The sequence below is a fragment of the Puntigrus tetrazona genome, chromosome 25 (assembly GCF_018831695.1).
Source record: "Puntigrus tetrazona isolate hp1 chromosome 25, ASM1883169v1, whole genome shotgun sequence".
Classification (NCBI taxonomy): Eukaryota; Metazoa; Chordata; class Actinopteri; order Cypriniformes; family Cyprinidae; genus Puntigrus; species Puntigrus tetrazona.
The window spans coordinates 15741267-15768123 of record NC_056723.1 but is presented as its reverse complement, the minus strand read 5'-3'; the positions used below and the strand labels follow the sequence as shown (position 1 = coordinate 15768123).

Genomic DNA, 26857 nt, shown 5'->3' with positions numbered 1-26857 from the left:
ATACGCAAATCAGTCAGAGTTTGTGGGGGCTATATATATATATATATATATATATATATATATATATATATATATATATATATATATATATATATATATTACTTTGTATTATTATTGCTGTTTTTTACTAAATTAAATAATTTAAATCACACTTCTCATTGTTATAAATATATATATATATATATATATATATATATATATATATATATATATATATATATATATATATATATATATATATATAAAATAACGCAGCTCTTTCTGAGCCGAAATTCACACATGTCCCGCCTTCTGCGACTAGATGGGCCAATAGGAGCCTCTCAAAAGCGGCCTCTGATTGGACAGTGTAGAGGCACGTCACAAGCTTTACCAATGACAGCACACAACGACGCGACCCAGGGCGGGACTTGACGGAATGCAGCGAGTAAGATCAGATGGTCGTATTTTCCACATTTTTATCTCGGACGGACTGACTGCAGCGCAGCGTGAAAACTTTTTCCCGTGGGGCGGCGATCCCTACCGACAAAATCCGCTTTTGCTTTGTAAAAAAAACACAAAATGCAAGCGCATTTCGTTTATATTTAACAAACGTAGCGGTATAGTAAGCCTTAACACAGAAAAAAAAACCCCGAACGTTACAGTGTCCTTTTAATTTTATTGTACAAACTTTGGTCGCTGTAACATCGGCTTGGACAAAAAGTGGATAAATGTTTTCCTACGTTTAGACATAAAGGTAAGAGTGTACAGATTTTGCATGCGGAAAAAAATGTAATAAGGTTACTTAATAAATGCAACTTAAAAATAACCGTTATATTTTTATACGCCTTTAGCATCTGAAATATGTAGGTGCATGAATTAGTATTAATTTGACATATAACGTTTTAATGCAATAACAAAAATCAATGTGATCGTGTCGTGTGTTGTACTTTTTTTGTCATTTAACTTGGGAAAAAAAACAAAACTACTAAAATAGCACGTTTTAGTATTACCTATAGTCACACCACATCAGTTGACATCAACACAAAGAGTTTATTAATCGAAAGCAAAGCACACCATTAGATTTTCTTTGCATACTTTGGAAAAACGCATGCAATAACAGCAAACAGTCGTTTTTCACTGCTACTTTTCCCCCTCCTCTATAGGTGGATGCAATGAATTGTTAACCAGTATACATATAATAAAGATCGCATACAATTGTTATTTAGTTAAGTAAATTCTCTACTTTTTTATTGTATTCAGATAATTGATGGATCGTGTCCATTTGCTGCAATGTGCGGTTACTACCAAACCCTGTTATTATCTAGCTATTAAAACATTTAATGCACTGTTAAGTACATGTATAAATAATTAGCATGTCATGTAGAATCCATGTTGTCATGCAATGCAGGAAAGTTGGCTTTGGTGACTCTAACAAAGATTGTTTTTTATCATATCATATGGAGGCTATTTGCTGCATAATAGTCATTTAATCCAACAAAGTGTCTTTAGTGCATTTTTGCATTGCCACAAAAGTATGCAAGCGCTTCACAGTGGGAATGCGTAACTGCTTTATCGAAAGTGGTAAGATGAGAGATTATTAATAAACCACTTAGTCACGTTGACACTTCATCCAGTAACCTCGTAATTCAGTTTTTGGCTGGCCCTTCAAAGCCAGCTTGCTGATCACAACCATGGCAAAAGAACAAAGGCAGTATTATATCCAGCTAAACGTGCCATCCAGATGTTAACGATTCTGCCAGTCTTCGTCCTAGCCTTGGGGCGTGGAGGTGGGATTCTGGGGGGCCGACGTTTATTCTCAAGTTTATTAAAGCACCTCGGCTGAGACTCGAGACTCAACAAACTCTGAGATTTACAAGAGCGAAGGCGGCTCTCGCCGGTTCGTAGTTAAACACCACAGTAGGTAGACTGTTCTTGCCATCTAACGTCCTTAGAGAAGGACTTTGTTGAAAACCTGGCACGGTTTTATTCCCTTCATAGTTTTGAGGAAAGCTTTGTTTTCCTGTTACCTTCCATGAAAGCTCCTCATTGTTTTTTACTCTTGCAGGCTAAATGTGCCAAAGAATCGAGCGTAGCAAAGTACATTTTAGGACACCCGGGGGATTTAGGAGCAAGATTTGGAGATTTCGCTGCGAATTCACCCGCTTTCTTCCAAAACCTCAGGTTATTGTTTTACTGGGGTGGGGAAAGAAGGTTTGTTTTCCTTCCTCTGTCGTCCCAGATGGGAGATTTGGTGAGGACACAGTTCTCCTCTGTGTTTGGCAGAAGGGAGGTCTTTCGTGGTTCGGTTTGATTGTGTAGTGGTGTTGTTTGTTTACTTAGTGTTTTGATTTGCACCTTAATTTTCCCCAGGGAAGGAACGGGATTTAAAACATGAGGTATAAAAATATATTCCAATACTGCCGTAGCTCATATAAGAGAATACCAGGAAGAAACAGTTCTTCAGAAAAAACGATTTAAACTTAAACCTGCCGTGGTATAAATAACATTTCTTAGCCATTTAACGCATGATCGTTGGCAACAAATGAAAAGTCTTTAAATAGAGATTAAATAGAGGGGGGCTAGAAACGTCTTATCTCCTTCAGCGTTCAGTGCCCAGCTGTGTGGAATGTGTAACCTCAATGTTATCAGTTTCCATGGTGTAAAATCAAGGCCCAAGTCTTTGGATAACCACCTGCATGCCTTCAAGCCTCAACAATGCCTTAGTCACCGGCTAATCTTTTCAGTAACTTCAGTGTTATACGGTGGACCCAAAAACCTTCAACTCACCTTTTACTCGCCCTGACATCTTTCCAAACCTGTAGGACTTTCATTTGTCTGTGGAACATAGAAGATCATTTGAACAATGTTTCAGCTGTTTTTGTTCATATTACGAAAGCCAATAGGAGCCAAATCTTCCAAGTTACAATAAGAAACAAATGGTAGCATGAAACTAGATGTTCACTTGCCGATGTTTTTGAACAACAGATCGCAATTTAGAAACAAAAAGTTGATCGAACTCATACCTAAGCCTCCCATTTGGTCACGTGTAGCGAGGTTTGACAAAATACGTCTCGGTCTGTTCATAATAAAAGTAATTGCATAACTGTCAAGTATTTTTATATCAAGTATTTGTGGATCTTGAAAGTTTTACGTCAAAGATCTATCTATCTATCTATCTATCTATCTATCTTTGTTTCTTGGAGTGTTTTTACGTTTGGAGCGGTTCAGCCGTGGCCTGCAACTAATTATGGGAGAGCGCATAAATTGCTAGTAATTACATGTAGCATGGCAGCTAGCGCAAGCACAAGCAGAATAAAAGGTTAATCCAAAATAGCTCAGCGATAGTAAAGGCACACCATCTTTCCACGAGAAATTAGCTCATTCTCTCTTGCTCTGGATAGGCCTTGAATCTTGTATCCTTTGTTTTTAACTTGTTTCCTTTCCTTACAGACTTTAGGATTTAGCTCAGTTGATTCTTAAAATTCAAAGGCAAGGTTTGTTAGACAGATGCTATGTTAGCATATATATATATATATTGCTTTCATGCAGTTTTTCATGCAAGAACATGTGAGTACCTGTACAATAACTAGAAATGCCATCCATGGTTTTACTTGGGGTAAGCGGTTTGTTCAACATTAAGTTTGAGCAATAATACGTTTTTTTTGTCTTAGCAATCACCGCAAATGATTCTCTTGGTCACGGACAAAGCATAAGGAAGATGTGTTTGCCAAATGTTTTTAATAAGCAGGTTGAAATGAAATATGTTGTTTATATTTACGCATAAAGTTGGACAAGCGAGTACAGTGGAATTGGCGGGAAAACATTGGGTACCTTACTTCGTCGATTCCCGGGGGAATATTCAGATGCCTAAATCAGAAGTATGAGTAATGGTAAGAGGATATTACTCAGCTCAGTTGAGTTCATTGAAATGGTTAGCCTTATAAGACAGACAAAATCAACACTGGTGGAATTAATACCTTTTTCTAGCTTTCTGTCTGCAAACAACAGCCAAAGTCACATTTCACAGTGCAAGAGTTTCCATCACGTCACACTAACGGTCTGAAGACTAATAGAATATAGATGAAAGATATAGAAATGAGTGGTTTATAGACATCAGGTCCTCCTGAGAAGAGACATTCGCTCTGTTTTTGAAAGAACTCAGACACAGCCAGTGTATTTCCATAATGAACAATGTAATCTACCAAGAGCAGCGCAAATTAGCGTAGAGCCGCCAACAAACAGAGCCGGTAAAAATAATCTACTGACTCAAGCACAAAACTAATTAAGACACGCTTTTTGGAGACGTTAAATATTTTGCTGTAAATAACCAGTAAATCGACAAACTTTAGTAAATCACCTTGCGTGATTTATTTCGTGTCTGAAATGGAAGCTGCTATGCATATGTAATAAGATCATCCGCAAAAACAACTCCGTCCGTGCTTTTCATCGCTAATGTGTCACTGCTTGTCTTTAGTAATTCCAAGTAATAGTTTTTTTAATGCCAAAACAGGATTTAGTAAATCTGGCCCGTAGTTTTCATGCGGAACGACGTCATCATGAAGTCAGAGATGGCTCTAGCAAATGGACAGTCGGTTTCCCAATGCTTCATTGCGACTTCCACAAATGGGGCTTGATTCAGTTCTGCGGTGCTCGTTTTAGACTAAGTGGTCACTTGTGCTCAGCGCAGATGATTGAATGGAGTGCTCATGGTGGGGCGGCAATCAGATTCAACACAGTCTCTTCCTGATTAAGACCGCTGGCCTGAACAAAACACTTCAAATGGCCAATGTAGATCCAGTACTTCGCGCTTTCACAAAGACTGCAGGCTCATGGTTGTGTTACAAATAATTATAATGTGTCACTTTGCCACCATTTTGAAGTGAAATTGAGCTTCCGTGGATCTTTTAGTCTCACCAGTCACCGCGTTTCAGGTTCTTGGCATCTTATTGTACTCTTGAGTAAGACAACAAATGCTATGGACTTGTGATCTGATTGTTAGAAGGTCAAACTTTAAATTGCATGCTCTTTGATATTACGTCTTGTACTAAGTCTGATCCGGCAACCTTGGTTCCCTTGCGTTTTTGGTTAATTCAGTCAAACGTATATGCAGCAGACGTGAAGTCATCCGTTAACTGGGCTTCCTTGCTTCAGTGATCGCTCTTGGAAAAATGTCAGAACGGAGCCGGCTGCAGGCCACTTTTGCGTTAGTCAGAAAAGGACACATAAAATGGCCCGACTATGCATCTGACTATTGGCTACAGGACTCCATCTGTTGTCATAGACGCTAAAGGGTAGTAAAAATGAAGGACAAAACACTTATCTGCTTACAGAAGGGCAAAATGGAGGGAAAAATTATACGCACCGTGCAACATCACATTTTTAACGTTTACTTGGAGTCGCTCACCTAAACAGAGATGAAGTGAGCGACAATTTCAAGTGGGGAAATTTTTTTTGCACAAATTTATGGGCCAATTTAAAATTTGATCCGAATGTCCTTGTATTGGCAGCCTGGTTTCTGAACGGTTCCAAACCATGTATAAATCAAATAATTTAAATTTGGCAGAAACTCCACACTGACTGCAGTAGCTATTTGGGTTTTTTGTAATAAGCTCTCGTTTTTCCATTTTGGCTCAGACAGAAGAGCTCTGATAGGGGTCCCACCGCACCATATGTCTCCGCACTAAACCAGAGATTCAGTGTACTCCCTCTTACAGGGTTGAAAAAAAGCTATTGAATTTTTTTTTTTTTTTTTTTTTTGCAGTTCTTAGAAATAATGGCTTAATTGTTTAGTGCAATGTCTTATTATATCATGCACACAAATAATTGGGTCACTGTTGAACAAATGGTAGAACGGTTCTGATAAAATATATAATGATAAAAACAGCTGCTATAAATTAATGCAGTTTCAGTTTATTACCAGGAGATATCCAGGACAGTTTTACTAATATATATATATTAATTATGAAGGATGTTGAACTAAAGACTTCTACTGGAAAAAAAAAACTTGTTAAGCTTTATGTTTTAACAACCTGGTTTTTAGTTCCAAAGAGAGTTGTCCTTTGAGCACTGCACATCGTTTTTTATGAGTAATGCATAATTTTGTGCGCTTGCAGATTTTATTAGCCTAGGACGGGTGTAGTATTTCATTCAGAGAGGAGCTCTGTCTTGATGCTGTGGTCTTTGGCTGCTGCAGTGCTTTACTTTTCCAGCGCAGTGCCCCATACAGTCAGTAAATCGTCCCTGTCCCTCAGCTGGAGCCAAACTCAAAGCTCTATAAACATAATGAAGAGATGAAAAGAACACATTTGTTTTGATATTAGAACTTCTTCAAAGAAATACAGAGAGCGGACTGAATAAAATCGTCTGTAATGTAATAAACATTAAAAGACCCTACGCATAATCTTGTCATTTTAAACGTTAACACAACGTTTTTGTTGAATACCAATTAAACAACTAAATAGCAGCTGTTTAGTCAAAAAGAAAATTGGTACAAAAACAAGTGTAATTTCTGCACCACCCAATAGAACCTGGCTGCGATTCATATTTAGAAATTTGTGTTTATCAGTATATTAAAAACTCTAGTTCCTGGCCTCAAACCTATTTTGTCATTCTATGATTGTGAACCATTTATTATTGCACCTTCAGTAAGTTTGCAAGCGGATGTCAAGTGTTCAAACCAAAAGCAAAGCGAATATTTGCATCACATTACTTGCTCTACGTTACTCACAGGATGTTTTGCATGCAATAAAAAAAAAAAAAAAAACATGTCAGTAAGCTTTGCTTATTGGTTTGCATGACCACACATCATGTATTTTTTTTGCTAGCAGCTAAAACTTTCCCACTTGCACAGAATATCGCAAATATTAAATTAGCTTGTAGTCGCATCTTTGCATTCACTTTCGGCGTGCGCGCACCATTGGACTCTTTTACGTCACAGTTTGTGTAATATTTTCTTTGCCGAGAGAATAAACTGAGATCTCGTGAATTTTCTTTGCGAAGCTGAAGATTTGCTCAGGCATGCGTGGTTGCCAGCCCTTCGTCCTAAAATTGTACCTGTTCGCAGAAGTGGGAGGAACATAATGTCAGGTCCAGCTGGTCTCACTGTATCCAGCAGGACGTCCACTCAGCAGCCAACTGTTTTTCATGTCATCCTCCTCCTCTTCACACCCTCGGCACACCTCCACAAAAAGCACAGATTCATAGCCAGTTCGTTTCTTGGAAAATATGCTATTTTGGGACCATGTGCGAGTTGTTGTTTTAAAGAGGCTGAATCATTTTTTTAGACGGCAGTATCTTCTTTCTTTGTTAAATACAGAAGAAGAGCTGATTGTTCAACTAGTCAGAGATCTGAGGAAGGAAACGTGTCCATCTGGAAGCGTAGAGGTCTCCAGCTAATAGCACAGTCATTTCCTTTTACAAAGCTCTCCTGATTAGGGAAGGCTCTCATTATAACACTTATCTTTGTTCCTTAGACAGATGCATTTCAGATTATTGTAAAAGTTAATGGTTATTTGTTAAAGTTAAAAAAATGTTCGAATTTTGTGTGGCTTGCTAACCACAAATGCCACTTTGTAACCCAATTAAAAGTAAACATTCAGCTGAGAACAAAGAGACAAAAAATCCTGTGGGAATAAGTTCGCATTTACAGAAGATGATTTGTCATTCCGAATCGAATTAGCCGTCTTCTGCTGTTAAAAAAATAAAGCCATAAGTGACCCACGTGTGCTATATTTCAAGTCTTCTGGTGCCTTAAAATAGCATCAGAACATACTTGCTAAACGAAACACCTAAACTCATTTCAGATGCCCACACTTTTTAGTATGAAAATATCTGCAAAAGGCAGAGAGAAGTGTATATCATTACCAGGTGTTTCCTAACCCGTGTTATTGTTGCTGCAGAGTTCCCGCACAAATTGCCGCGAGGGGGGTGACGGTATGACGTCACAGACCAGCAGCCCCAGGTCCTCCAGAGATTGACCCAGGATGGAGCTGAAGGTGTGGGTTGATGGAGTTCAGCGTGTGGTCTGCGGGGTCACAGAGGCCACCACCTGCCAGGAAGTGGTCATCGCTCTGGCTCAAGCAATTGGTAGGCAGCACGGATCCAGAGGGTTAATAAAGGTCTTCTTACAGTGACTTGATGCATGTAAGAAAACTGAGAAACAAAAATTCAGGCGAATGCAGATCTACGCTGAAACCAAAACGATAAAGATTACTCTAATAACTAATTTTGTTGTCTTCAGAGCCATCTTTATCGTTCGGTTTCTGTGTCTTTGCATTATTTCCTTAGTCTTTCTATGAAATGAATCATTTAAACAAAACTTATTCACCAAAATGATTTAGTCATCAAGGAGTAACACAATATAACACTGATAAACAATCATGTCATGCTGTGGGTTGAAAAAATTCTTTTTACTGGAAAATAACTTCTAATACCAAAAAGCCGTGCTTCTATTTTCAGTTGGTTACTCCCCAGCAGTATGGAAGACTTAAATCATATAGCTGCTAACACAGATGCCATAAATTTAGAGTAATGCTGAAACCATCTGGCATCGAGGTTGATGGAGTAATCATCATCCATTTCATAATTAAAAAGAAGATTAAGTATCGGAGAGTTTGTTTTGGCTTTCCAACAGCTTGAGACTGGTTTAACAACTTGTCTAAAGACATCAGGCATATTTTAAGGAGTTTCAAGGAGAGGGTGCAAACAGTCTACAAAGCTGATTTCACTTAATTACATCACCAGTGAGACTCAAATCCATTTGTTTTTGATTCAGACCGGTCTTCGTTTATGTCACCGTTTTATTCTATTTCAGATGCACTCAGACTGGTACAGTCTAAGGGCCCCCTCTCGTAATAGTGAGAAATGTGCTGGCGCAACCAAAGTGCCCGCTGACATGGAAAATCTGACTCATTCTACTGAAAGAAAAAACCTCTTAAGAACACCTCAGTCCTCTTTTGACAGTTTTGAAAGTAATCTGTGTTTTTATTGGGGGAAGAAGTATTAAAAAATTATTTCTCGTTTCAAATATGTATCTTTAGAATTTTACGATGAAGAAGTTATTCTGCCATTTTGCCCTTAAGCAAACTATATATGGTAGTGGAGAAGAACAGGAAATGATGGGCGGAAGAGGGTGGAATGGAATTAGGAAAAACATCCCCAATATATTTCTGCATTCACATAACAATGCTATGTGTCATAACATGACAGATTTAAACAAGAATTGCACAGTGTTTTTTCCCCATTGAAAAGGTTTGACAGAAAAAAAAAAAGGAAAACTACTTTGGGAAAGTATGTTTATAATGATGTACACAAACATAAGATTTTAAAATCATACTGTTTTCATTGACAAATCATGAAATGATGCCAAACATGAGGTCAATTTTACAACATTAGTCAACAACAACAGTAAATTTAAAGGGTAGTTTTACCTAAAAATTACAAATTCTGTTATTAATTAGTATTGCATTTAGTTTCACAGGCGATTAATTTGTGAGACTTAACGGGATATTTCGTAGCTTGTCAGTAATCTACTGCTCTGTGTATTACGAGATGCACATGAATATATTGCCCAGCCCTAAAATTTCAAACACGCAACACCTTCGTTCAACTACAGAAAACAAATTAAGGCTGTGAAATATGCCACATTTTATGTGCATCTTCTGCTTTTAAACAAGGCACAGCGCATTAGCAGCATGTCGAAGAAAGAGACTGAAGTGAAGAGATTGTTGAATAAAGTCACTTTTGTTGTCTTTCTGAACTTTCATGTTGAATTATCCCTTTAATATCTATGGCTTATTGGTGGTCTTGTTCAGCACTGTAATCCTTGTTTCTTTTTCATAGGTCGCACGGGACGGTATACGCTGATCGAAAAATGGAGGGACACCGAGCGACACCTAGTTCCTCACGAGAGTCCGGTGGCCTCTCTGAACACTTGGGGGCAGTATGCCGGTGATGTGCAATTTATCCTACACCGCACAGGTCCGTCTCTCAATGAGTACCCCTCAACTGAAGGTCTGAATCCTCGGGGCCCAGAGCGTGGCTTGCATCGGCAGAGCCTTCCGTTGATGGCCAAGCTCCGAGCTCCAGGTGACCGTTCCCTCCGTCGACGTGAGCCACGGCGCAAGTCTCTGACCTTCACCGGTGTGCCACGCAGTCTGAGGGACATTCTTAGTGGAGGAAGGCTTAGTGACAGTAGTACCAAACAACGAGAGGTTTTAGTGAGAAGTGCTCACAATTCACCGTCAATGTCCCCTCGGTTATCGGGCCATCGCGTGGAGGATCTTACCCAACTGGTGAGACTACAGAGGGAGACTCTTTCGGTTCTAGACAGCAGGATAGAGGCGTACGAGGCAGAGCTTCGAATGCTGACTGAGAAAAGAGTTGGACTAGCGGACGACGAACTGTATGTGAAGATGACAGAGGAAGTTTCAAGGTTGGAAAAGCAGGCGCGAAGGAACAAGGTGGAGATCGAGGAAGAGGAATTCTGGGCAACCGAGCTCGAGATCGAGCGGGAGAGCGAGAGGCAGCTGCAGGAGCGCCTCCAGGAGTTGAGCAGTCGGCTGCGCGGCTGTGAGGCGATCTAGAACAGCGGCTGATGTCTCTGCAGGGTGTAGAGGCAGGCATAGAGGCTCAAAAGCAACATAAGGAGATCAGAGAGAGCCAGCAGGCCAGTGAGGGGGAAGTGAAGGCTAGACTTCAGAGAGTGAAAGCAGAACTCAAGGCTCAAGCTCAACACACGGCCCAGCTTGAAAACAGCTCAAGAGCGGTGGAGCGCTCACTGACCGAGTCGTGCAAGAGACTGCAGGTATGTCAAGTTTGACAAACAAAAACTTAAAAGTGATCCATGTGAAATTCTGAAATTGAAGATTGCCGTGGTAGTCAGCGGTTTTGTGCCAGAGATTAATATTAAAAAGCTTTGTTTTTCACTAGCATATGTTGTGTCGGCTGCAAAGTCTACAATGCCTGGATAAAACTATTTATGTTAATCTCAATACCAGCTTTTTGGAGTAGTGCAAGATGTCCCAGACGTACTAAAATGAACTACAAAAAAAAAGTTTGCAGTCATTTTTAGGATGGAGTGATCTTTGAGTTTTTGGGGCCTTTTTTTGTACATTTTTTCTTGTAATCATTTACAGAGTTGGCATATGAATGATGCCTACTGATTCAAATCTAATCTCAGATTTAAAAAAAAACAAACGTGTAGTTTGACGTCATGACATGTTGACAATGGCGACTGGCTGATGGCACCACAAGAATGTGCAAACGTTAGTCCTTCATTAGCGACTAGCCTTAGCTGTGATTTCAGAAGGCGGCAGGGAGCATTTCCATTTCACACTTTTATGAGCCATCCAAAAATATCTGAATCTACCAGCAGGGACTAACTCGACGAGCCTCAACATTGCTGGTTGAATTACACTTAACTAGACAAGTTTCAAACCAGCCCTCACAAACAAAGAAATTCATGCCACTCTTTTCAGAAGAGTTACGTTTAAAACATTTCTCACTTCTTGCGATTGCTGCAAATGCAAAAACAACACATCTGTTTATTATCTCGAGCTGATTCTGTGGAAGTACATTGGAACGTTGTTACTGTTTATAGCCAGTTGTTACTGCATTGCTGCAGGCCGAATGCCAGTTCCAATACTACACAAACATTTCATTAGCACCTTCTCCACCCTCTTTCCACCAGGAGAGTCAGTATGAACTGGAGCAGCTTACCAAAGAGTTGAGGCAGGTAAACCTCCAGCAGTTCATACAACAAACAGGCACCAAAGTCACGGTTCTGCCCGTGGAGCCTGGCGATGATGACTCCAGCAACACAACAGATGATAAAGGTATCGTTTTTACTGCCGATATATCTAAAGCCCCAGGGATATGCTTCATACAGTGTGGATTCTGTTAGGACTCAGCATGAATGAAAATAAGACCTCAACCATAATGAGTAATAAGTTTTACAAGTGTCATTAAGGGCCAGACCGCATCTGGTTTTAATTTACTGCAGTGCCAAGTAACTTTTCACTTGCACATCTAGCAAAAAACTGCAGGCCCACGTAGGACACGGTTAAAAGTGTTTTCCTATAAAATGTGCGAGACTGAGGGTGATTCAGAAGCACTGTTCTTGCGTGCTTCTGCTTCATCAGTGCCGTGACGGATTATAGTTGCAACGATTGACTCGGCGCTCTTGCCTGTCATTAACTCTGTCGAGTACAAAAATCTGTTATTTCTTTCTGACTTTACTGACGTCAAGCCTGGATGAAGAATAACAGTGCAGTTGCAAGCCTTCCGTTTGTAGATGTCACTGACTTCAAATTGCTTTTTCTATCACTGTATATATTACTAATCCAAAGCGCCACCTTGCGGTTAGAGTTGGTATTGTGCGTGTTGATGGCCAAACAGTTTGCAATATCCAAAGGCGTGGCTAATTCAGATCAAATAATGAGTCTCAGATTATTCCCAGCTCATTTGTCACAATAGAGATAAGTAAACTTCACTGCATTGTGGATAAAACACTGCGCTCTGCTGCATTTGCTTAATCTACACATTCAGAAAATTGTCATTACATATAGGAATAGTAGTATGGTGGTACGATATTCCAAACAAGCAACGGTTACTGGAATGGAGCAAAGATCGTTGGAAATATTTGGTCAAAGCCACACTAATTTTGTTTGTATTCTTAAGTTTTATCTTGGCATATAGTTTACAATGAGATATTAACTTCTAAAATTAAATTCTTTTCTTTCTTTCCTCAGACTTTGCTGCATTAACCGGTTCATTAAAACGGCCGAGTCTATCTCATCCAGTGGTTGGCAGCATCCGTGGACTCCATAGTCCGATCTCCTCAGGTTTAAATCCTGAGGGCATCTATGTTTAAGGACTACTTGGTAGAAGTTTTTTTTCCCATTTTCTCCATATATGTTTGAGACAGAACACATTTTATTTGACGCAACTTCAAGCAAAACCGAGAGTCGATTTGCTCAGCATGAAGGAGACCTTCAGTGGTATCATAAACGCCTCTTAAAGGGTTAGTTCACCCCAAAATGAAAATTCTGTCATTAATTACTCACCCTCATGTGGTTCCAAGACCTTCATTCATCGAAACACAAGATATTTTTGATGAAATCAGAGAGCTATCTGTCAGCAACACAACTGAAATGATCCAGTTCCAGAAACACGATGTTAGTAAAGACATCACTAAAACATGTGGCGCAACCTACCTTTTGCAACTACAAGAATACTTTTTTGTGCAAAGAAAACAAAATTATTTAGTCAAACATTCTTCTCTCCCGAGTTACAAGAAGAGAATAGAAGGGAGGAGGGGAGAAGCATGCTAAATTGTCAATTTTGTTTAGCTTCCGATTTTCATCAAAAATATCTTAATTTGTTTTTCGAGGATGAAGGAAGGTCTTGAGTATTTAATGACAGAACTTTCCGTTTGGGGGTGAACTAACTCTTTAAGCAGGTTTCAGTTCCCTATCATAATACTTGATCTTGATCACAAAGAGCTGCATAATATTTCAAATACAGTTTGCAATTATGCCGATTTTCGTATGTACAGTAACATTGTAGCGTCTAATCAATGTTAGAAAGTGATATCTGTAACCTTGTCGCAAAAACCCGTAGATGAAGGAGGAATTACTTTGGAAGCATAACTATATTTTTGTATTCTTATTTTAGACTTTGCAAACATTTGTATGAACTTTCACATTTGTGTTTACTGTTAGTGGAGATCAATCTGACCTGTGATATTTAGTTTTTTTTTTACAATTCATACTATGGTTGAATTATCAAAGTGTTTTATTGTTGAGCCAAAGACAATCACATATTTTACTTGCAATATGTTACTGCATGACCGCAAAATATTGTATTCCTTGCTTTCATTTCGCCAATGTTATTATTGTTGAAATATGCGTAAAATGTAACCGATACCGCTTGAAAATGTACTTTTACTTTTAAAGGAATAGTTCACCCAAAATGAAAATGTTCATTAAAACATTTCGGTGTCATTAAGGAATTTACATTTTGGGTGATCTGTATCTTTAATGTTATATATGATTTGTTTCAATATATTGAATCACAGCTGTTTAGCTTAAAGTAGTGCCTTTCTGAAATTCAACCCAAGCCATGTTAGGATCAACTTTAACGATGGTGCAAGCATGCCGACTCTGTGAATTAGATTATATTAAATATATCATGATGTTTTATGCTCAGACTTTGCGTCTCAGTAGATTTGGGGGTGTTTAACCTTGTTTTTGCATGTACTATAATTTTTATAAACAAAGAAAAGCTTCTAACGAACCTAAAAAAAAGTCTATATACAATACTGTGAATTACTATTAAACCCTAATCACCCTAAATATATGCTTCTTATTTTACAACATAATATGCAAAGAGAACAAAATTGACCCGATTAATGCTACTACCTCTGGGCAGACAAGTCCCTCATGTTGTTAAGGCCACCGTCCCACAGTACGTGGGGTTTAACTACAGCCAGTATGGGACCGCAAGGAGCTCCAGCCAGACAGAACGCCTCGTCCACATCCACACCCCATTCCCGAAGAGTTTTCAGGGCGGATGCACAGACATTTCTAGAGCCCCACGAGGTTAAGACACAGGTACAGAGAGGGCTGTTCTCTTGCCCAAACCTCCTCCTCATCTGACCAATCAGGACGGCAAACTCCTTCATGCAGATCTGGTAACACGAAACTAGGTTAATACGACTTGAAAAAAAAAAAAAAAAAAAAAACAGTGCTGAAAATAATCACAAAATGTACCTTTGCTGCTTTGAAGGTCTTTATTTGGGTTTCGCTGAATCCAAAATCCGAAAGGCTATCAAGTGAATCCTCTGAGAAACCGATAACATCACCTGAAAAAATGACCTTTAGCCGACCGAGGACGTGATCATCATCAGCCCCGTCATACAGCGAAGCGGCTGGAATTCCTAAACTCAACAAAACAGGCAAACACTAAATAATGAGGGTTAATGCAAATGCAAATAATGCAAATATTTAAAAACGACTCGTGAAGCGATTTACCTGACTGCAGAGCTTCACAGACGTCCTCCCCTTCTGCAGAGAGGAACAGCTTAACTTTGTTTGTCCGAAGAGTGTTCATGAGTTCTTCCTTTTTGCAAAAGAAGAATTTGCCAATTTCTAGACCTAGCGGTGCAATAAAGCAAAGCAAATTATAGAAAAGCACAGAATCCAGTCTGTATAGACGGTGTCTAATTTCATAACATTTTTTCTTATATTTCACATTTAAAATACAACTTAGGAGCACTGACAACTTGGATAACTACGCAAGTGCTGTATTAAAATGCCACTGCCAAAACCAGCTTACCATGATGCTTCGCGCTCTCAACTATCTTCATTTTGATTTCCTCAGAACACTCCTTCGCGATGAGGACCACTTCAAAAAGCAAGCTCTCGGTCCGGCTCCTCTCCACGAGCCTCTCATTCACTGCTTGCACGGCCTGCGTCCACAGCGAGCACTTAAAACAAGAAACCTTCCTCAAATGGGCCGTGCAGAAACACCCGTTAACTTGGCCAGTCCTACCTTAACGAAAGCGAACGCTCTGCCTTTGGGAAGCGCGTCTGTGTCTCTGGACGCCGAGATCGAGTCCAAGTCAAACAGGTCGTTATACTGCAACGCGATCATGAGAGGACCCGTGCGATTCTGCGTAAACAAACGAGACGCGTTCCTGAACTTTACCGAGTTGCAGGAGTCGTTCGCTAGGAGACGGCGTAGCAACTTTTGGCTTTACCTTTTCATCTTCCATTCTCTTCAAAGCCTGCGTAGACGGACGCGGGAGAGTTGAAAACGTGGCGAGCGGTCACTTCAAGGAACGCGCAACAAACCCGCGCGTATTTTTTACACGATATGGATACACATGGTGCAATAAAAGCCGAAATATGACTACCTATATGCTTCCCGCCTGCAGCCGTCACCGTTCACTTCCATTGTAATCCTCCCCCTTGTGTTCCGGAGCGGAACTACAGCAAACCCCTCAGATCGGATATTTCTGGATGGGTTTGGGGTTTATTAAAATTTTTTTAAAAATTGTTAAAGAAGCAGTCGGTAGTTTATGAACTGTAACTCATTTCAGATTCAGATTCACTCATTTTGGTGTATTCGCATTAACCGAGAAATAAAACTATGTGAGCCCTTTGAGGGGTTCAACAAAATCCGATTTTTAAGTGGGTAAAGTCACTTTATTGTCCAGCATGGTTTTGAGTCACTAAAACGAACAGGCCCATAGGAGTCATTTATATTACATCTATATATTGAACTGGAAGTGAAGTGCTGGGCGTCCGGTCAGAGGAGAACTGGCCCCAACTGAGTCTGGTTTCTCCCAAGGTTTTTTTTCCATCCTTCTGTATGGATGGGGTTTTGGTTCCTTGCCGCTGTCGCCTCTGGCTTGCTTTGTTGGGGACACTTAACTTCTAGTGATTATCGACGAATTGATTACAGAGACCGTCTCTGCATTTAATAACAAATTGTTCAATCTCGTCATTATACATCCCTTTATACTGTACAGTGCTTTGATGCAACCCGTGTTAAAAGCGCTATATAAATAAAAATGATTGATTGATATCAGTATAAACATTTCTTGCAACTCTGGTAAAATACTGGTCATTTTGTAGATTATTATGAATATATTATTAGAAAGTGTTATTGATTGGTCCATTGGCCCTTTGCAAAGAGCTTGATTGGCAGGCGATCTCGCCAATCAAAACACTGAATGTAGCAAGCTGTTTTACAAACACATCGACAGAGTTACCTTGAAACCGGTGTGTACTGAAGCGATATCTTTCTATGGCTAAATAGAAACGCATTCTGATGTTCATTCACGTTTATTCCGCACTTTAAGGAAATATGAAAATTGTCTGAAGTGCTCTTGAGGCTCTACAGCGATCTGCCACAACACTACATTTATTGTTCGAATTCCTAAAAAAGTAAAAAAATTTGAAAGCTGAAAGGAGCGAAGTGTCCGTCAATCCTTCGTTCCAAATGCTCCAATTTTTGCGCACTTTGGTTTGGAACGACCCATTTGGGGTGGGCTATTTATTATTGTGAGGAATATGAATCAATAAACAGGGAGTCAACGAACATCATTTAGTAATTCACAACTCGTAGCTATAAAATGTCTCACATGGGTTTAAAGAGATAAATGGCCTTGGAATAAAAATACATACATTGGCTTCGAGACGACTTCCCGCAGGATCAGGTTAATATTTAAACAGTAGCAAGAGGCAAGACTGGTTCCTGCTGCAATTTCCAGTCATGTTTGTATGTTCTCACTGCTCATCGCAGCACAACTTATTTCAGCTGTTCACGCATTATGATATTCGGCTCTTCCCTAAGAGTGTGTTTGAATATATCTTATACTTGGCTGTTTGTGTTTCTTCCTCCACAGCGGTTGAACTTCACACGAGGTGTTAACCGAGTCCTGTAAGAGAACATGCGAAGGCAGTTTTTGTGTATTATTGAGGTGTGGCAGATACCCACCATTTCTTTCTATACTGAAGAAACGCCGTCGATGAGAGCCGTCTTAAGCGGCCGTCTAACTACTTTTGAATTCCAGCACAAGACAATGACTTAATTGTTGAATACCGCCGGACGAGACAACAACTGGACCAGGGAGTGGAGGGTGAAAAAGGCAAGTTGAGTTATTGTGTATTTCAGTGTCATTTCTAGACAGGATTCAGCTGGATTCAACACGTTCTGGTCAAGTTCAGGCCTAACTCTGTAAATAAAAAGGACATGCTGGGAGTATTTGTTATACTGGATGACATTTAGCAAAATATATGGGAACATGATAACGGGGTGCCGGAAAAAGGGGACGTATAATATTATGGGTTTGACTGCTGTGTGAGAAACTTTGAGAAGTCTTTTCTGTTCGCGTGTTCTCCCTGTCTTGCTGTGCATTTACTTTTAATAATACGGTGAGTTGGAGACAATGAATAATCTGTAAATGTGTGTGTGTGGTATTCCCTGCATTATGGGGAACAAACTAGCAGTAAATCTCCTTTTGTCAAGCAACACAAAGTTTAAAGAGCTACTAGGTATAAGTTAAAACCTTTGCGGGAAGACTTGGAACTTCTAATATTATTCTTATTTCAGTTACAGATGTATTTGCTTAATGTCATTTTGATTTGTCTCTAAATTTTACTTTACTTTATGGAAGGGATCAATTATGAAACAATTATGAGACTTTTTATATAAAATCAGAATTGTGGGATATAAATTCTTTTTTCTCGCCATTCCAAGTTTGAATCTCACGTTTTTAGCTCAGAACTCTTTCCTCAGAATTCTCTATTTGTTTGCCTGTTTGGTTAATTTTTTTATTTTTATTTCTTGTTTGTTTTTTTTATCTCAAAATCTAGTAATTCTATGTTATCTTGTGAGAAAAAAAAACAAAATATTTTTTTTTAAATTCACCAATGGCCTTCTTTGACCTTGAAGGGACATTATTTAGGAAACAAGCTTATTAGGGGTGTCACGATATTCGATTTTCCACACCGCGGTTATTGTGGTCAATAGCGGTATATCGTGACACCCCTAAAGCTTATAAATTGTACAGATATTGATTAATTGATTGAAAATCTAAAATGACAGAACGTTTAGTGTGAGGGGTAGGCTTAGGAAGAGGTTTGAGACAGAAAGTACAGTTTGTATAGTATAAAGAAATATTATGCCTATGGAGCGTCCCTATAACTCATAAAAGCCTGTGTGTGTGTGTGTGAGAGAGAAAGTGTTCTGTGATATGCCGACCAGCCATCAAGTGTGTTTCCCTGTCTATGGCCTGTACTCCCCATAACCTTAAAGCATGTTTTGGAAATATAATCTGATATATCTTAAATACAGTCAATATCAGAGTGAACCAATTCTACTGTTTTCAATAAAAGCCTCAGTAGTTGCTCCGTTTGATCAGTGAACGGCACATAATGGCTCTTTCCTGAGCTGATTCGGCTTCTGCAGTGGGCAGTGACTTCCTTCCCCTCTCTGTAGCCGTAACGGTTTAGGAATGTGTTCATATTTTTCAGAATATTATTCTTCATGTTTTAAACAGCAACCGTGGAACCCATATCCAAACTGAACAAGTAAGCCGTTTTTAAATCCATGTACCGTAAATGTTACGCTCGGCTATTTTGTGTTTTTGATAATAGCTCCATTCCGTTACTTTTGTTAAAATCATTATCGGACATTATAATGTATTCTGCACTATTTACACACTTTCTTTTTCCTCCCTCGAAACCGAGACCCGGTCTATTTCAGTACTTTACTGCAGGATTGCAACAGTCTCGTTGAAGTATGGCAGAATCTTATTATTGTATTCTCAAGGCAGCGCTATTTCATTTTTATTACAATGTTTTGCTGAAAAAGAATGTTATCTGTACACTTTAAGCACACCCAGTTTAATGGACTGCAGGTGGCTGTCAACACTAGCATGTTTAACTTTGGTGGCGACGACACGCTCCTTTTGTCAAGCAACACAAAGTTTAAAGAGAGTTTACTAGCTATAACCTCGTGGAAGACTTGTAACTTCTAATGTTTTTCAATTGCAAATGTATTTACTTAATCTCGTTTGGATTTGTCTCTAAATATCTGAATTGGGATAAAAAGTCGCAACTAACTTATTAAATGGAAATGAATGATTTTCAATAGGAATAGCTCACTCAAAATGTAAAACCTGGCCATCGTTTTTTGTTCATCCTCAGTTTTTCAGTGCAACACAACAGATGTTCAGCAAAGCAATTCCAGAACTAAATGTAAACATTAGGTGCAGTTTTATATTCTGAATTTCCCTTTTTTGAGGTGAACTATTGCTTTAATTAGGAGAAAACGGTTCCATTCGTTCATTCTAACCAGTAGGGGGCGTCACAAAACAAGCTCACTAACTCAACCATAACTTGCCAGCCGCTAACAATCTCTCATATGTATATTTCCAGTGACTCACTGGCCCCATCCATTCCACCATGACACCAAGACCGACATTAAAAGCAACTAAAACACTTCACACCAACACCACAACAGCTGCTCCAGGCTTCCTGCCCTCTTTACTGGACAGGATTCCTTGTGAGTATATCATATGAATCCTCATTTCAGCACCTGCTTCACGGCCCCGATCTGATTCTGCCACTTGCGCACATTTCTTGCTGCTCAATTTTCACTTGTTACGAGTTTAACTTGCCTCGCGTCTCCTGGCCATGGTCTGGCCTCATCCTTCAGATGCGTGTCATGGTGCTATACTGGACGGCTGCTTTGCTCCTGTATCTGGTGTGATGGAATATTGTTTTTGCCACAACAGTGCCAAGATGGGCCATCTACGCAATATTTGCTGCCGTCGTCCTGCTCGTTCTTATCTGCGTGATATGCTGCTGCGCGAAATGCTGCTGCAAAGGGAAAAAGAAGAGGAAGAAGAAGCCGGACGAGAAGATCAGTATGAAAGGGATGTCAGGAACTACAACAGCAGCACTGGTGAGAGATGCTCGTCCGTGCTCGTAAATGCTGATTAAATTGTTCTCCTAGTTGGCAATAAGATTACTTTTCCAAGAAACCAAAGTCTTAAGCATCATTAAAAACTTCAATTAATTAATTAATTAATTAAATTTAAATAATTAAATAATTAATTTAAAAGAATAGCTCACCCAAAAATGATCATTTGCTAAACATTTACTCACCCAGATGCAGATGAGTTTCTTTACTATAACATATTTAAAGAGATATATAATATTACTTCACTTGCTCAATAATGGATCCTCTGCAGTGAATGGGTGCCGTCAGTGAGTCTAATCCACATCCCTCCAGCGCTTCAGTGAAAATCTGGGTGTTTATAAGAAACAAGATGTTAACTGATGTACCGGTATCAATTACTTGTGAATTATTGTGAAGCTTTTTGGATTCTCATTCTGACGGCACCCATTTACTCAACAGCATCCAGTGGTGAGAGTGATGCAATGCTACATCTCTCCAAATCTGTTCTGATCAACAAATAAACTTTCAAGTGTAAATAGAGTGAACAAATTCTCAAATTTTCATTTTTGGGCGAACCATTCCTTTACGTTTCTAAAAAAAAGGCAAAGTCCGTTCAGTAACAGGACACTGGATGTGTTGACAGGTCCAGCCTGAGACAGAAGACGTGGAGTACGGCTCAGCTGACCAGCACAGAGGAAAACTGCAGTACTCACTGGAGTTCAACGCATCCAGATCAGAGGTAATTATATCATTCTTACATTCATTCACCTGCTTCATACATCTGTTCGTTCCAAAATGCATATATCCTGTAGTGCTGTCAAACAATTGATCACAATTAAAAAAAAAGTTTTTAACATTATGTGTGTTCTGTGTATATATTATGTATATAAAAATATACACACAAGTATATATTTCAGAAAATTATATATGTGTAATTACATGTAAATATTTCAAAAATACCGTATGTGTGTAGTTAAAAACCGTCCTAAAACACTTGTAATCATATATGTACTCTACCATATTTCTCATCAGCTGACTGTAGGGATAAAAGAAGCCGCCGCCTTGAAAGCGATGGACTCAGGAGGAACATCTGACCCTTACGTGAAGGTCTACATTCTTCCCAACAAGTCCAAAACATTTGAGACGAAAGTCTTCAGGAAAACCCTTAACCCAGTGTTCAACGAGAACTTCAAATATCAGGTAAACCACGCAGCATATAAAATCATGCTTTGTCATATGGGCGTGGATTAAACTAGGAAAAGTCTGTTTTCAATGACCTGATGAGTTCATTAAACTGGAGCTGTTAAACGTACGGCCTATTTAAAATGACTAAACACCTTTTCATCGCTCGTAGATCCCTCAGAAGGAGCTGACCGAGTCGATACTGGTGATGCAAGTGTATGACTTCAACAGGTTCTCCAAACACGACATCATCGGTGAGATCAGACTCGATCTGTCCACCGTGGACTGGAATCATGTGATAGAGGAGTGGAGAGATCTGAGCCAAGCGTCCAAACATGAGGTTCGGTTCGCCAAATACGTTCTCAGTGCAGTTAGCTCACATAAATGATATTTATTTAAATGAAATCAGAGGTCCTCAGAGGTACTCTTTATGTTACTGCATTATGGATGATGCTCCTACAAAATTATTTTGTTTCCATCACGTGACCATAGAGAACATCATGTAAAATTAAAAGTGAGTGCTCCTGGAGCAACCTTATATGTCCTACAGTGAATAGCACAATGGTGACAAACTCAAATCTGCCATCTTTGCCCTGCACACGACATGCAAATAAATCTATATATACATTTTGCACAAAATATATTAAATAGTTCCCTTGATTTTCTAGATTGTGCACAAGATTTACTAATTCCTTCTCTTATTTTAAGTAAATCATGCACTCAATATAATCATGCGTCTTCGTAACGTCAGAGTACATGACGTGACTCATGATAATGAGCAGCAACATGAGAATGCATACGCAGACAGGAAGTAGACTACAAGTACTGATTATTTTGTGTGCAGGATTTTTCGAGAGCGTACACAAACAATTATACTGAGAGCGCAGTTTATTAAATTAGTAAATTGTGGCGCACAATCTAGTAAACCAAAGGACCAAATATGTATATTATGTGCACATTTTTTTTGCATCTCATGTGCAGGGCTCCATACGCAAGCACTCGGTTCTTGACAATTTACATTATGACCCCATGCAAGTCACCAATGAAAATCAAGACAGCCTCAACGAGATACAACAGGCATAAGAGAGCTCCCCATAATGCAACTGTTCAATGCAGCAAGTGTAATCCCGTCTTACATGTTGTGCCCGTATTGCAGCAAGAACATCTGGGAGAGATCTGCTTTTCTCTTCGTTATGTCCCAGCTAGTAGTAAATTCACTGTGATCATACTGGAAGCCAAGAACCTGAAGAGGATGGACCAAGGCGGCTCTTCAGGTGACATACTGAAGTATCCTCAAAAGTCTAGTGTGCAGTCAGTACTGACAGAAACAAAATGTCCTCACAGAAAAATAATGTTTGTGAAACATACCAACAATGAAACGAACAACAATTGGCAGTAAAACACCTTAAATTGCTTTTCTCATATAGTAAACTTGCTCAGTAGCTCATCTGGTACAGCTCTGCATTTGCGATGAAAAGCTGAAGTAAGAGAGTCGTGATAAAAGAGTTCACAGACTTGTAAAAGCAAGCTAAAGCAGAAAAACATGCCACCCGTTATTTGTTTCAGATAAAAGAAAATGTGCTTTTAGCGCCACCTACTGAACATTTTGTTTTGGAGGCGTTCAAAGCCTGAGAAGCAATGTTATATATAATTTCGCAGAAATATTGCTACAGGCAGTAAACTTGAGTTAAAAAAAAATGAGCTTCTGTTGTTTTTTTTTAATTATGCATTACTTCAGCTACAGAGAGTACGTTTAGCTTAGAAACGGGTTGATCGTTCTGCTTTTGTTCTGTAGACCCTTACGTGAAAGTTCAGTTGATCCTGGATAAGAAAAAGTGGAAGAAGAAGAAAACATCAGTGAAAAAGCAGACACTGAATCCGTACTTCAATGAATCTTTCACTTTTGAAGTGTCATTTGAACAGATTCAGGTGAGTGAAGCCTAGAAACTGAGCACTTCTTGACTCGTTGTGATGACTGTCCTAAAAAAAAGTATGTGAGCTTTTTCTCAATTTCTTTATCGTCGATTTGACTTATGTCTGAAAGAAACATACAAAAAGCATCTATTAAGTGCTGTCAAACTATTAATCCAATGAGTGTGTACTGTGTTTATTATGTATTACATTATATATATATATATATATATATATATATTCTTAGATTTTTTATTATATATAAATTTCTTTAAAATATAAACATAATATTTTTCTTTAATATATACATGCATGTGTTTGTATTTAGATATAAATTAAAACTGTAGACACTCGAATTATGTGAAAGAAATGTGATTAATCATTGAAATATCATAATATCATTTCACATTGTGATTTCCACCACGTCAAGTAACTTATGTTCTTATTAACGGTTTATCCCTCAAACAGAAAGTCCAGCTGGTCATCTCTGTGTGGGATCATGACAAAATGAGCAGAAACGATGCGATCGGCAAGATCTATCTGGGCTGTGATGCTACAGGAAACCAGCTGCGTCACTGGGCGGACATGCTGTCCAACCCGCGCAAGCCTGTGGCTCAGTGGCACACTTTACTCTCCTCTGAGCAGGTGGACACAACGCTGGCCTTGAAACACACGCTGAAGATCCCGTTCACAAACAAAACCTTCTGAAAAACCGGCATTCCTGGGCCTTCGTAACAATATTCACAAGAATTTCAATACTGTGGACCACGGCCAACCTTTTTCCTTTATTTGTAATAACGCTGTCAGACGATTGATCGCGATTAATCCCAATTCATTTTTTGTGTATATACACAGTACACACATATACTTAAAATATATATTTACATTTATAAATGTATACGTTCATATTATATTTAACATAGAAAATATAACGTTTTTCCTAAAGGGCTTGTACGATGTTGCTAAAAAGAACATAATCTGGTGCATTTGCTGTAATGCAAAGTGTTTATGCGGTTTAAGTTTCAAAACACATTGTTTTCCACATACTGTACATTATTGTTTCTCCTCTTAGCCCCGCCAGCTATCCAGTGCGTTGTGATTGGCCGATTACCTCAAGCGCGTGACGGAAATCTTTACACCGTGTCCCATATTCTGTGTAACACATATGCATTTGTGATCAGAGAATCGACAAACAACTAACATTCCTCTACACGGATCAAAACTCACGTTTGAATAGTAAGCAGATTCTGCATATGATAAAACATGCTTACTAAAAATCCTACGTTCGAATCGCTCCACTTTATAGCCTCTGTACGCAGCCAGCATAGACTGCTCTCCAGGTTCAGGAAGCAGTTCCCCGTAAAATGCTCTGAACACACATCTGAGTATTTCAAGTCAAGCCATAACTTTTATAAAGAATATCTCCAGCTCTATCTTTAGGGATGCTATCTATGCAACTAACAGCTTGTAGCACTCCAAAGAGAAAGGAAAACTTCAAAAGCAAATATAGAGATGCACGTGCTAAACCTTCTTATGTTTTGAAGCCTGGGATAAAATGGTGATACGTTTTAGTGCTGAGGTGTTAAAAATGCAGGCGCGAGACAGTCGTATCGGGTTTGACGAGTTCACACACACACACACACACACACACACACACACACACACACACAGGCTCACGTTGATTTCTCTTGTGATTACAGTAAGCGCTAGATAAGGGTGTGAATATCAGGCTGTCAGCACACATGTGGGCCAATTACAGCGTTTTAATGAGGTTTCTTCTATTGAGCAGGTTTACAGAAAGCTAAAGGCTGGAGAACTCATTAGTCGCTTTTGCACAGTCATGTTTTAAACACTCAGGTACTTTTTGAAATGTGTAACTCAGAATTCATTATTTTCAACAAGCACGCCGGAAAACGGTCGAGCACTTTACGTGCCTTCTTTAATTCCTTCGATCGATATCTGTTCTCTTTGTACGAAATCAATGAAACCTAAGCATTTCAAAATTAACATTACACAAATAAATGGGGTTTTTTTGCACTTATTTAAAACTTTCTACCATGATACCAGAATGGTTAAACTGGTGTGCGTTAACTAAGGTGTTCTGAGTTAGTGAGTTGTTATGCAGATCAAAAATGTTTTTAAAATGTATTATAAATATATACATAGTTACTTAACTTGGAAGCACTTTAGAATACTGTTTCTTACTTTGCAAAACTAATAAGAAATGACTGAAGAACTAACTGATTAGCTAACTGTTACTTAACACAAGCATAAAATTGTATTACATATTAATTAGTTAAAACGTCTTCGTTAGTAGTTAACAGTAGTGAGTTAAGTGTCATTTTTTTACCTGTTAGTAGCCGATAATTCCTTATTAGTTCTGCAGTAATTAAGAAAGTGTTCTAAAGTGTTACCAAGGATTATTTTATGCATGCATTTACGCAAAAATGGCATCGAAAAGAACACTATAGAGCACTTCCAGCTGATTCTGCTGGGCTCTCCATTACCCATTTCTCTTAACCATCACAAAAGCAAGCACACAGCAGGTCTGTGATCAGCAGAGAAAGTAAACACCGTCGACATGACCTTTAGAGTCTCCTCTACTACTAGAGATCAGCTTTGATCTCCGATCAAAGGAATATAGCTTTCCATGCTGTGCAGGATACAGCCACGCTGCGTTCAAAAATACAGTAATATTGTGAAATAATATTATTACAATTTAAAAAATGTGCTTATATTTGAATATATATATTCTGTGATGCAGAACATCGTTACTCCAGTCTACAGTGTCACATGACGATCGTTCAGGAATCATTCTAATATATCTTGAAATCCAACGAACGAATTGCTCAGAATTGTTTGCGTGTACGGTACACTTCAGCTACAACCATACAAGGTAATCCAGATACCACCGATTTGGTCTTAAGCACCTTTATAAAACACATCTTCTCATTTGCAAGTCTCGCATCTCCATTTCTTTGTGGGCAGGAGACCACACCTCTGAAGCAGGTGGGGAAAAAACGGGCAGATGAGAGAACCAGGTCATAAGTAATTCAGAGATTATATGCAACTGAATGGCGAAGGAGCACAGGCCGAGCCTTTGTTATGTAAATCAAGCCTTGTACCACCCACCGGCCGCATTTTATCCAGCGTTTATGAGGGTCCGTTACCAAGCGGTCTCATTATTATAACGTTTGTTGGCCATGAAACGCATCGGCGGCCCCTGAAAAATCCTCGTCCGTCATCAATGCACTTATTGATCGCATTTGTTGGCGTCTAGCTCTCAAATTATAATAAGGCTGCTGGGTCA

The 26857-nt window shown here is 39.1% G+C and overlaps 3 protein-coding genes across 9 annotated transcripts; 2 read left to right on the top strand and 1 right to left on the bottom strand.

Moving 5' to 3' along the window:
• The first annotated feature begins 440 nt into the window (after nt 1-440).
• On the top strand, nt 441-14333 carry LOC122330598 (ras association domain-containing protein 8). The gene is given in 6 exon segments (XM_043227752.1): nt 441-733; nt 7878-8064; nt 9820-10551; nt 10554-10783; nt 11669-11813; nt 12729-14333. Coding segments are annotated over 5 exon segments (1332 nt in total). The 5' UTR covers nt 441-733; nt 7878-7961; the 3' UTR covers nt 12851-14333.
• Nucleotides 3597-16277, bottom strand: LOC122330599 (cytosolic 5'-nucleotidase 1B). 3 transcript variants are annotated; one of them, XM_043227755.1, is made up of 7 exons: nt 15740-15799; nt 15532-15651; nt 15316-15466; nt 15012-15134; nt 14751-14917; nt 14400-14668; nt 3597-6250 (listed from the first exon to the last, which is right to left on the bottom strand). In XM_043227755.1, exons 1-7 carry the CDS (start codon nt 15752-15754, stop codon nt 6127-6129), a joined length of 969 nt encoding a protein of 322 aa, XP_043083690.1. In that variant the 5' UTR covers nt 15755-15799; the 3' UTR covers nt 3597-6126. The 3 variants fall into 3 exon arrangements, with proteins under 3 accessions (XP_043083690.1, XP_043083688.1, XP_043083689.1); XM_043227753.1 differs by having other exon boundaries at nt 3646-6250; nt 15316-15448; nt 15740-16274; XM_043227754.1 differs by lacking the exon at nt 3597-6250 and adding an exon at nt 7996-8130 and having other exon boundaries at nt 15740-16277.
• Nucleotides 16278-16543: 266 nt separating this feature from the next.
• syt8 (synaptotagmin VIII) lies at nt 16544-25595 on the top strand. Of its 5 annotated transcripts, XM_043227669.1 has the most exons (11): nt 17250-17265; nt 17393-17467; nt 17561-17635; nt 19929-20055; nt 20288-20457; nt 21098-21193; nt 21487-21654; nt 21809-21976; nt 22793-22910; nt 23432-23565; nt 24016-25595. In XM_043227669.1, the coding sequence occupies exons 4-11, from the start codon at nt 19956-19958 to the stop codon at nt 24253-24255; spliced, it is 1194 nt and encodes a 397-aa protein (XP_043083604.1). In that variant the 5' UTR covers nt 17250-17265; nt 17393-17467; nt 17561-17635; nt 19929-19955; the 3' UTR covers nt 24256-25595. The 5 variants fall into 5 exon arrangements, with proteins under 5 accessions (XP_043083601.1, XP_043083603.1, XP_043083602.1 ...); XM_043227666.1 differs by having other exon boundaries at nt 16544-17467; XM_043227668.1 differs by having other exon boundaries at nt 16544-17467; nt 17561-19079.
• The last annotated feature ends 1262 nt before the right edge of the window (nt 25596-26857 follow it).